The sequence below is a fragment of the Grampus griseus genome (genome assembly GCF_964374135.1).
Source record: "Grampus griseus genome assembly, chromosome: 7".
NCBI lineage: Eukaryota > Metazoa > Chordata > Mammalia > Artiodactyla > Delphinidae > Grampus > Grampus griseus.
Genome location: NC_139001.1, coordinates 18,211,935 through 18,223,541, shown reverse-complemented (window position 1 = coordinate 18,223,541; position 11,607 = coordinate 18,211,935). Strand labels below are relative to the sequence as shown.

At 59.6% G+C, this 11,607-nt stretch overlaps 2 protein-coding genes across 2 annotated transcripts; one reads left to right on the top strand and one right to left on the bottom strand.

Moving 5' to 3' along the window:
* Positions 1–911: 911 nt before the first annotated feature.
* CHPF (chondroitin polymerizing factor) lies at positions 912–5,579 on the bottom strand (the record flags this gene model as incomplete). The annotated part of the gene is made up of 4 exons (XM_082657843.1): positions 912–2,611; positions 2,945–3,124; positions 3,641–4,214; positions 5,266–5,579. 4 exons carry the CDS (start codon positions 5,577–5,579, stop codon positions 1,352–1,354), a joined length of 2,328 nt encoding a protein of 775 aa, XP_082513969.1. The 3' UTR covers positions 912–1,351.
* A 1,192-nt stretch (positions 5,580–6,771) lies between these two features.
* Positions 6,772–11,469, top strand: TMEM198 (transmembrane protein 198; the record flags this gene model as incomplete). The annotated part of the gene is made up of 4 exons (XM_082657854.1): positions 6,772–6,937; positions 9,146–9,721; positions 10,775–10,977; positions 11,332–11,469. 4 exons carry the CDS (start codon positions 6,772–6,774, stop codon positions 11,467–11,469), a joined length of 1,083 nt encoding a protein of 360 aa, XP_082513980.1.
* Between the last annotated feature and the right edge of the window lie 138 nt (positions 11,470–11,607).

The following is an 11,607-nucleotide window of genomic DNA, read 5'->3' as shown; positions in this document are numbered from 1 at the left end:
GTGCCCAGGGAGGGCTGGGGACCAGGCCATGGGCCCCAGTGGACGGGAGGAGAAAGGGAGGTGGAAAAAGGGGCCCACCCCAGAGGGGGTGGAACCCTCTGTACATTTGTATATATTTAGGGAGGACAGGGTGGGGGTGGGGACACAGATGTAGCAGGTGGGTGGGGCTATGAGGGTCGGTAATTTAGAGACAGCCGGGGTCCCAGCCCTAGAGTGTCAGCAGGAGAGGGCAGGCCCCCAGGACTCAGGACTGCTGGGCTGGTCCTGCTTCCTGCCCCTCTCCAGGCCCAGCATCCCTTTTGGCAGGGGGAGTGTGTGCTCCAGCAGGCCTGGTCCAGCTCCCAATTCCCTCTGCCCCAACCGCACTCCCAGAGTCCCCTCCACAGGGAGAGGCAGATCCTTCAGAACTTGGCTGAGCTTGGGGGTGGGGAAGGGGGCCTTCTCAGGCCTCTCTGCCTCCAGTCTGGTTTTATAAAGTGCTGACAAAGTTGGGAATAAAGAGGCATAAAGAATTCTCTGTGTGTATATGTGACTAAGCTGGGAGCTGGGGCGGGGCTGGGCATATGCATGACTTGGTCCCTGGGAAAAGGAAATGCAGGCCCCAGCCCGGACAAGGAGCCTCCGTCCTCAAAGCCCTCCCTGTCCCCATGCCTGCCTTACAAAAACTCAGGAATCACTAGCCGGGACTTCCTGGTGGTCCAGTGGTTAACATTCTGTGCTCCCAACGCAGGGGGCCTGGGTTCGATGCCTGTTCAGGGAACCAGATCCCACATGCCACAACTAAAAGAGCCCGCACGCTACAACTAAAGTCCCGCATGCCACAATGAAGATACCATGTGCTGCAACTAAGGCCCAGTGCAGCCAAATAAATAAATATTAAAAAAAAAAAAAAAAGAACCATTAGTCCACACTCAGCCAGTTTATTAAAGGCAGGGAGCTTCATCAGGACTGCAGAGGAGAGAAGTTGGGAGACACCGCCCCTTCTCTCTCAGCTCCCCCGCTTCTCCAACAACTCATCTACAGCCCAGCCCCCCAGGGGACCCTAGGAGGTGGGGCTGGCGTCAGGCAGATTGCACTGCATAAATACTCGGAGGCCACAGCCTGAATCAGCAGCGTCAAGAGGGCAGGGAGACCGGGTTTGGGGCAGAAAGGGGTGGCTCCAAGGGTACCTCTTCCAGGGCTTGCTCTAAGCCCAAGGGTCCCCCAAGCCAGAGAGAGGGGGCCAGCGGGCTGCCCTGGGGTCTGAGGCTGCGGCCAGCCCTGTCCTGCGAGGCTGGCAGGTGGCTCCGGGTGGCTGGGGAAGAGCGGGGCGGGGCACCGCCTTGCCAGGGTTCAGGGGCGCAGGGCGGGGTCAGGTGCTGTTGCCCTGCTCCTGCTCGAACAGCAGCATGGCCAGCTGGGTGCGGGAGCCGAGGCCCTCGAGCGCACTCTGGCGGCAGCGGTGGTACAGGTCCTCGCTAAGCCGCGCGCTGCACGTCTGGGCCCGATAGCGCTGCAGCAGCGCGGGCTCCACCGCCCGCAGCACGTGCAGGCTGGAGAAGCGCAGGAACAGCTCATACACATCCAGGCTCTCCAGCAGCTCCTCCTCCTGTTCCGAGGCCGCCGCCAGCCGCGCTCGGGCCGCCACGTAGTCGGAGTTGTAGAAGCAGGCCTCATTGGCCGCCTGGCGATCAAAGCGGCCTGTGTCTCGGCCTAATTCAGGGGGTCCCGGGCCCTGGGGTGGGGCCACGGCCGGGTGGAAGGCCTGGAAGTGCATGGGAAAGAAGGCTTGCCAGCCAGAGATGGCATGCATGCGGCAGCGGTTCAGGAAGTCGGGGGTGAGCACCGTGTCTGGCCCGGCCAGCAGGAACAGCGTGTCCAGTGGGTGCTTCTTGGAGAGCAGATCCATGAGGCGCAGCGGTGAGGGTGTGGCTGTCTGCACGCTGAGCCAGGGCACCCGGGCACCGGGGAAACGCCGCTCCAGCTCTGCCACACGGGCCTTGACAGGTGCAAAGACATCGGCGTGGGCCGCCCGCTGTGCCTGTCGTGGCTCATACAGTAGCAGCAGGGTCAGGGTTGCTGCAGAATCGCCAGGCTCCAGTGCGGCCACGGCGAAGGCCTCCAGGAAGCCAGGGGCCAGGTCACACTCGGCTGCAGCCAGTGGCAGTAACACGGTGAGACGCGAGGCCTCGGTGACATAGGGCACGGGCAAGATCTCCACGCGACTCAGTGGCCGTAGCAGCTGCACTCGGCGGGTGAGGGGCCGGCGGCCACCCTGTGGGGTCAATGCCTCCAGCTGCAAGTCCAGCGTGTACTCCATACCCCGGGCAGGATCGAAGCGTCGGTAGCCATTAACCAGCTGCTGCTTCTGGAGCCGCAGGGCCGGGTGGTACCGGCGGTTGAGCTCCTCCAGGGCTGCCCCCAGAACGTTGGCCACATCAGCCTGGTCAGCCCCACGCAGTGGGCAGCGGGGCGAGCCATCAGCGCAGGAGAAAGCATGCTGTTCTGTGAAATAGTCCCAGCGCAGCACCTCAAAGCGGGAGGCCGGGCGGGACGGTGCTGGAATGCCCACGGGCCAGGTGGCTGCCCACTCCCCATCCGCTGCCAGACGGCTGGTGTTCTGGATCTCCCACTGGGTTGGAGGAACAGGCCATGAGCGAGGCATAGACCACAGGGGCCAGCACACAGCTGGGGGGCTGGGCAGGCAGAAGGTGCCACTCAGGACAGGTTCCCAGTCCCTTGCCAACCTCTGCCCACCCAGGGCCCCCCCTTATTCTTTCCCCAGATGGAGGCAGCCTGAGAGTTAAATGGGGGTCTCTGGAGAGGCTCCAGAGAAAAGGTAGAAGCAGACAGGGACTGGGAAGCAGGTTTGTTCTGTGATTCTTGTGCTAATTTTGTATTTCCCTGGGATCTCTGAGACCTCTCAGGATGCCCTCACCCCCCCCACCTCCAGCCTAGACCATACCTGTAACTCCTGGATCTCCTGGTATGTGCGTTCCAGTTCAGCTCGGGCAAAAGCCTTGTGCAGCTGGTACATGTGTACAGGGTCACGGACAGGGTGAGCTGTCAGGGCACTGCGGAAACGAGGGTCCCCCTCCTGCACGGGCTCCCCAGGGCTCAGCTCCAGGTAGCTATAATGGACTCCCTGGGGAGAGGAAGGGAAGTGGGAAACATGAGGGGACAGTCGCCCCCCCCGACCCCACCCCACCCCATAGTTTGTGTCTCATCCCTCTATCCTATGACCTGTTGTGGACTTGGGGTCAGAATTCTGTGGGCTTCAGTCTACCGTGACCAGTTGTGAGCTTGTGTGACCTTGAGCAAGCCTCTGCTAGCTCATCTGTGAAACGGGCATGCATCCTATCTCAGAGCTGTCCAGGGGCTCAAATAAAATAATAATGGCCAACACCGAACACCTACTGTGTGCAAGCCTCCCTTATTTTTTCTAATCCTTATAACAACCCTGAGAAAAAATTATTTCCATTGGTACGGATGAGGAAACCGAGGTTCAGGAGATTCAGTAATTTACCCAAGGTCACAGGGATAGAAGATGACAGAACTGCATGGAAACCCAGGCCCATATCTCCAACCACCCCCTCTGCCTCTCAGGGAGAAGTGCACACGCCCAGACAAGAGGCACCAGTGGGGTGGCTTATCTTCCTACCTCGTGGCCGCCAGTGCAGCCCACCCCGGTGGCATCGAGGATGCAGCGGCCCAGCCACTCATCCGGGTGCGCACTGACGATGTCGTTGCGGCAGGCTTCCAGGTGGGGGCGCAGCTGCTGCAGCAGCGTGCGTGACAGCAGCACCCCAAAGCCACCGTGGCAGTAGCGGCCTGGGGCGGGCTCTCCACTGATGAAGTCCTGGGGCCGGCCCAGATAGAGGTGGGCAGCGGCTGCCAGGCTGAGGTGGCCAGCTAGGCGAGCCAGTCCGTGCGCCTCCGTGTAGGTGGCATCGGGCACTAGGAAGAACCAGTCAAAGTCGTTGCCGTGCTGCTCCAGAAGGTGGCGCAGTGCCAGGTGCAGGTGCCCGATGGGCCGCTCCTCGCCTAGCGTCACCACGGCCATCCCCGATGGTGCCCGGCGGCCCCGCGAGCCTGTCAGGAACACCACACGCTCTAGCCGGTGCCCCAGCGTGCGGTTCACAGCCACGCCCAGTGTGGGCAACGTGGCCTGTGAGGTCAGCACCGCCACGAGCAGCCTCTGCCTGATGCCCAGCTCTGTGCTGATGTAGCGGGTCCTGGGGGTGGGGGAAGAAGATGGCACAAGGTTACTAAAAAGACAACAGGGCAGGTAGAGGGCAGCATACACAGGTTCCGGCAGGTCATGTCCTCTTTGGGCCTGTTTCATTTATGATAGAATAACAACCCTCCCCCAGGGATCACGAGTATTTAAATGAAATACTGGCCTTACCATAGTGCTTTTGGGAGATGGCATTATCCATGCAGATATGAGAGATATATTTGGGGTCTGATTCCCTGTTTCATTACTTAGTGGTTGAGTCCTTGAGCAAGTTATTAAACCCATCCGAGTCTTGGGTAGCCTCATCTGTAAAATGGGGCTGATTGTATCTCTTTAAAGCACTTAGCCAAATGCTTGGCATATAGGTGCCCTACACATCATGTATACACTAATTTCTAAATAATATGCCATTATACCACAAACACATCACATAAATGATGTAACAGAATAAACGGCATAGAGATGTAGTGAATGTGTTTGGGGGGGTCAGGGGTTCCAGTAACTTACCTTCCGTAACACAGAAGGTAAGTTGCAGAACTGGAATTTGAACTTGGTGTTACTTCGGAGACATTATTTCAACTCATAGGCACAGAGGCATTAATGGAATGGGTACATCACCCTTTTCCCACAAACCTCCGCCCCCCCCCCCCCGCCAGGTGCCCACCCAGGAACAAGAGATACAGGTAATCCTACTTCTCTCTTTTCTCTTTCCCTCTCTCTATGCACCCACTCTATATACTAGTCATTTCTCTAAACCTAATACTGAGCCAGGGAGCTATGAGGACCTTTGGGGGGGGGGGTCCATGGGGTCAAGCAGGTTTAGGGCAGAGGCGGGCAAGTTCTGCCCGGGCCTGGATGGGGCCCAGAGAGGCCTCAGATGGGCTCCAAACCTCCCTGGGAAGCAGGGCCGTCGGAAATTATCGGGGCCCAACGACTTCCTGGCCGGTCAGACCCTTCCTTCCGGGGCCTGACCCAGCCCCTGGCGGCCTCCACTGCGCGTCCGTCCCAGCCGGTTCCCAGCGGGTGGGGCTGGCGAGTCTGATCCCTACCTGACGGCCTTTTTGGCGGCCTGGCCAGGCTGTGCGGGGTGGTAGGGCAAGACACGCGGTTCCCAGTTCTCCCCGGCGCCTGCACCGGCCCCGGGCCTCTCGCGCTCCGCTCCGGGCTGCACCGAGTTGGGCCGGCGCGCCGCGTTGGTGTTGCCGCGCGGCGGCAGCTCAGAATCTCCGGGTTGGGGCGGCCCTGGGCCACAAGGCTCCTCCACCCAGGTGACGCTGAGCAGGCTCAGAGTGAAGCCCAGGGAGATGCCCACGGCCACGGGCCCTGCGGGCCGCAGCACCGACAACAGCAGCGATGCCCGCATGGCGCCCGGACCGCGGGCCCCCGGCCCTGGAGCAGCCCCAGAGCAGCAAGAGGAGGCTTCGAGGGGGCGGGACCGGGGAGGGGGCGGATCCGGAGGGCCCGAGCCAAGCGGGCGGGCCCCCTCCCTCCCCGCCGAGCAGAGCCCGCGGCCCGAGCCGAATCTCCTGCGCCTCGTTCCGATCGCCCTCCAGCCGCCGCTCGGTACCGCGCGGGTCCCGGCGCTGGGCGCGGGAGCCTCAGCCGAGGCCGCCTCAGCCGAGGCCGCCGCTGTCCGACGTGTCACTGGGAGGGCCCCGCCCCCGGGGTGGGGTCTCGGGCTCCCGCTACCGGAGAGGGAGGAGAAGGGGGAGGTTAAAGGGGAAGGACCCCCGGAAGTGCCCCCTCCTCAGTGCGGGAGAGGCAGACGTCGGGGGCGGAGTCCCCTACCTCCCCCCGGCGTGGTTGGTGCGTCCTGTGTGACGTCAGAAGCAGCCCGCCCCTGCCTGGATGGTGCGCCCTGAGTGACGTAAGGAGCAGAGGCCGGAGCTGTCCATCAGCACCAAAGGCCGCGGGCGGGCTCAGGGCATGGGGCCGCGGCTCTGGGGCAGCCCGAGCCCCTGCTCCTGCTCCTTTCCCTTCCCCAGGCCCAGCCTAAGTGCCTGGACGTCGCGGGACTGGAGTGCCAGCCGGTGTCGGAGGCGGAGCGGCGTCGCCGCCGCGCAGGGACCGGTCCGTCCGGCTCAGCAGCCCCCTTCTCCTCACCGCGGACTTTTACCGGACACCAGTCAGCTGGAGCCTCTGGCGCCCGGCAACCCCGGCCGGAGAGCCTCCTTCGCTCAGAAGCTCAGGTCGCCTCCAGCCCAGGTAGATCTTGGACAATCCCAGATTTAGCCGCCCACAGACCAGTCTCCTGGCTGCCTCCTCACCGGCAGCACACTGCCCTCATCTCCCCCCAACCCCGTCCCCCTTTTAACTTCTTCATCCCAGCTCCCTCTAGCCAGGCACTTTCCCCCCTTTGTCTTTTGTCCCTTACTTCAGGGATGCTTCCAGAGCTGTGTGATGTGTGCACCACTCCTTTGTCCACTGTGTCCTTCCCTAGTTCTCCACTCCTACTCTCACCCTCATCCTGGTGGAGACCCAGGACTCCTCCTTGACCCCAACTTCCTCTCTGTCAGGCTGACGTGGGAGGGTGACTCCCTACTGTTCCCAGCACTATGCCGGGCACTGCGGCGACACTTCGGTTCCAGCTGCTGCCCCCCGAGCCAGATGATGCCTTCTGGGGTGCACCCTGCGAACAGCCCCTGGAGCGCAGGTACCAGGCACTGCCAGCCCTCGTCTGCATCATGTGCTGTCTGTTTGGAGTCGTCTACTGCTTCTTCGGTGAGACCCCATCTCATTCCTCACTGGGGCCCCCCACCGTTTCCTCAAGTTATTTTCCTGAGGCACCCCAAACCTTCTTTAGAACTTTAGCACTACCATGAACTATGTTTCGTTTCTCTTTTTTTCATCCCACACGTTTGTAGATAATTTAGACTGTAGATCCTGGAGAACACAGGGTTTTGAATTAGGCATGCTTGAATTTGAACCGGGTTCTGCACTCTACTAATTATGATGCCTTGGGCACATTGAACTTTCTAAGCCTCAGTTTTCTCATCTGAACAGTGGGAACAAAGATATTTGTCTCACACGGGGGGCGGGGGCGCTGTGAGAATTAGTAAGCACTCAATAAATAATAGCTATTGTGGTGAAGATGTGTTTAGGTCACTGTGCTAGGTAGGCATTGAAAACGTTTAGGAGGGTGAGTTAACATGGTCCCTTACCACAGGGCATATTGTCTGATGAAGAAGAGACTTCTGGAACATTCACATCTGTGATACATATTAGAGGAAGCTAAATGATACATATCAGAGTCACACACATGGAGATGTGTGTACGAGTCAGCCTCCAGTAATTGGGGCTGCTGTGTGTCCAGGACGCACAAGGGAGTTCACTTGGAAAGGCAACTGGGGGCTGAAATCCAGCCCATGCTCTACTTGCCAAACTCTAGACCTCGGCACAAGGCTGTTTTGCCTAGAGGAAGGCACAACTCTTTTATAATTTGCACCAAGGTGCCAGATGGTCTAGTGGAGTAAGTGCCCAGTGACTCTACAGCAAGAGGTACAGAACTTCAGGTAAAAGAGAGCTTTATGGGCTGGGCATCCAAGGAACGCCTCCAGGCAGGGCATTATAGGTGACTGGATGAAGTGAAAAGGAGGCTTGGAGGTCTGCGTTCCAGGTTGAGCAGAAGTGGGGCAGGACTTGTGCTCGGCAGCCTTTACATCTCCCCCTAGAATGGCTGGATAGTAGGCAGGGATGGGAGCCAGATGGTCCCTCCACTTCCACCCCCAGACTCTGGACCAAACAACTGCAGAGTGGGCAGGGGGAAGAGCCCCTCTAAGGGTTCAGGACACATTCTGGGTCTCCAAGGAGTGTGTGTCACCTCGCCCCCTCCACTATTCCTACCCACTCCCTCCACAGTTGCTCAGTGCAGCCTGCCATTCCCTCTCCTGGGCTTCCCTGACAACCTACCCTTCTTGGAGGCTCCCATTCTCGGGCTCTTGGACTCTTTGAGCCCTTGTGCATGCCCTACTCCTCTTTCCAACCCCAGAACCTCCTGGACTCCAATGCTTCCCCTCATTCTTAGAACGGACTCTTCTCATTATGACCTTTCTCTTTGGCTCTCCCTGACCCTTTGACCCCCATCTCTGACTTCCATCTTCTCAGCTTTCCAGGATCTACAAGTCCCTCACACTTCCAGTTACCCTTAATGGGCCTAATGGCCCTATAACCTCCATTTTTCTGAAAGACCACAACCACTATTTCCCCCGATAATCCTCTCTGACCCCCTATGACTCCTTGTAAGGCCCAGTGACCCCTAATTACCCCCCAGCTATCTCATTACCTTCCATCCCTCTGACTCCCTCTATTACTCCTAACATAGGGGAATCCCTGTGACCCCATTGTCTGTTTGCCCCCACCACGATTTCAGTGATTCCATTTCTCTGGCTTCAATATTACCCTCGCTCAGAAACCGTTTCATACTCTCAGTGATTCCACATCTGTCAATTCCCCTGACCTGAAAAGACCCCATCTTTCTGAACCCGTGTGACCTCACCTCTCAAGTTCTTTCTGACTTCCAAATACCTCATGGCTCTGAACAATCTCTCTCTAAGGAGCCCAGTGACTCTACTGCTGATCCACTGTGACCCCAGTGGCCTCTCTCTCTGACCTCTATGATCCCAAAGACCCCAATGACCCTATTACTGAGTCACTCTTGACTCCAGTGATCTATTTCTATCTCAAAAATCCAACACTCATCTCAATGACTGTCTGTTTTCCCAGTGACTCCCGATGACCTGTTTCTCTGATCTTCCTTGACCCCAGTGGTCCCTTCACTGCCGCCCTCAGGACCCCAATGACCCCCAGTTCTCTGATCTTACTGTCCTGCCTCTGGTTCCCCTGGGATTCCTTGTCCTTGACCCCTCTGACCTCCTACCTCCAGCCCAGTGACCTCATTTTGGTCTCTCACTAGCCGCTGTTCGCTTCCAGGTTACCGCTGCTTCAAGGCAGTACTCTTCCTCACTGGGTTGCTGTTTGGCTCGGTGGTCATCTTCCTGCTGTGCTACCGAGAGCGGGTGCTGGAGACGCAGCTGAGTGCCGGGGCGAGTGCAGGCATCGCGCTGGGCATCGGGCTGCTCTGCGGGCTGGTGGCCATGCTGGTGCGCAGCGTGGGCCTCTTCCTGGTAGGGCTGCTGCTCGGCCTACTGCTCGCCGCTGCCGCCCTACTGGGCTCCGCGCCCTACTACCAGCCAGGCTCTGTTTGGGGCCCCCTGGGGCTGCTGCTGGGGGGCGGCCTGCTCTGCGCCCTGCTCACGCTGCGCTGGCCCCGCCCGCTCACCACCCTGGCCACCGCCGTGACGGGTGCCGCGCTCATCGCCACGGCTGCCGACTACTTTGCCGAGCTGCTGCTGCTGGGGCGCTACGCAGTGGAGCGTCTGCGGGCCGCCCCCGTGCCCCCCCTCTGCTGGCGGAGCTGGGCCCTGCTGGCACTTTGGCCCCTGCTCAGCCTGATGGGCGTTCTGGTGCAGTGGCGGGTGACCGCCGAGCGGGACTCCCACACGGAAGGTGAGGAGGCACAGGCCAGGGTGGGTGTGAGAGAAATGGGTGCTTGAGGGGGGTGGGTCTGAGCGACGGTGCATGGGGGAAGGAGCTGTACACACCAGCAGCAGAAGGCCTCAGCTGAGTTAGAGAGCTGACCGGCTCTGGCTCTGGGAGCTTCAGTGCCGGGACGGGAGCTTCAGTGCCACCATTCCTGCCACAACAACAGATGGAGCAGCGGCTCTGCGCCAAGCCCATTCCAGGCACTGGGGATGCAACGGAGACAAAACAGAAGAGGCCCCTGCCCTGATGGGGTTGCATTCAGGGTGGGGGAGACAGACACTAGACACGCAAGTTAACAAGATAATTCCCATTGTGTGGAGTGCTATGAAAGAGACGTGCAGAGTAATGTGAAATACAGACAGGGTGGCCAAGGAAGGTCACTTGGAAGAGGTGACATTTAAGCAGAGACCTGAAGGATAAGGGGCCAGCCATGCAAAGAGCTCGAGAAGAGGGAATAGCAAGGGCGAGGGGAATGAGCTTGGCCTGTTGAGGAAGTCGGGCGGGAGTGGTGGGTGAGGGATGCCGATTGTGTGGGTGCCGTGGGCCGTGATGAGGACTCTGGATTTCATTAGATGGGTGGTGAGATGCCACTGGAGGTTTAAAGGAGGGAGGATATAATCTAATTTAGCATTTGGGATGCTCATTCTGGCTGCTGAGTGTAGAAAGCATCAGGGAAGGCAAGCACAGAAGGGGAACCATGGAGGAGGCAGCTTAGTTGTCCAGTCGAGAGATGATGATGGCTGGTCTAGGTGAGTCACCTATGGCTCCAGACTGGGAGAGGGGTAGCAGCTGGGAAGCAGGCACCTAGAGTCTAGGAATCTTCCATGAAGACCTTTGGAAGAAAAGAACTGTGGGAAGTCCCATCTGGGAGGTGGGACACCAGGAAAGTAAAGGAGGGGAGGTTTCGGATGAGGGGAATCTGGGAGCCTGGAGCCCTCAGGTTAGAAGGGACAGGGAGGCTTGGGCGAGATGAGGCACGTGGGCCTCTGAGACCCTGCTCCGCCCACCCCTTCACAGTGGTCATCAGTCGGCAGCGCCGTCGTGTGCAGCTGATGAGGATTCGGCAGCAGGAAGAGCGCAAGGAGAAGCGGCGCAAGAAGAGACCCCCAAGGCCTCCCGCTAGAGGCCCCCGGGCTCCTCCAAGGCCTGGGCCCCCTGACCCTGCTTATCGGCGCAGGCCAGTGCCCATCAAACGCTTCAACGGAGACATCCTCTCCCCGGTGAGCACCCCGAGTGGGGAGAAGGGAGTGTTGTAGACTCTGTCCAAGCAGGACTGGGCCTTCCCCAGGGGCTGGTCACTGTCTAGAAGGCCTAGCACTTGTCCACCCATCGTAACCCCTGTACTGGGAGCCTGATGGGTTGGGGAGAGGTGTCCTGAGCGTGAGTTTTAATGAGGTATAGTAGGGGGCAGCATCTCAGTGCTGTGGACTCTGGGTGTGGTGAGGTCCTAGGCCGACAGCAGACCATGACACGTCTCAGGCTCGTGACAGTGCAGGCTGAGCATGTCTGCCTGGGTGGCTTTCAGGGCAGGGGTCTGCAGCGGCACTCTCACACCTGTGTTTACTCTCCCACAGAGCTACATCCAGAGCTTCCGGGACCGGCAGACAGGGAGCTCGCTGAGCTCCTTCATGGCCTCGCCCACAGATGCGGACTATGAGTACGGGTCCCGGGGACCGCTGACGGCCTGCTCTGGGCCCCCCATGCGGGTATAGCAGTCTCTCTGCTCCTGCCCTCCTACACTCATCGGTCACCAGCTCTGCCAGTTTGGGGAGGCCCGCTGGGCCATGACTCAGCCCACCTGGCCCTGTGGCCTTTGGCTGTCTCCTTCCCCACCCCGGAGAGGGATGGCC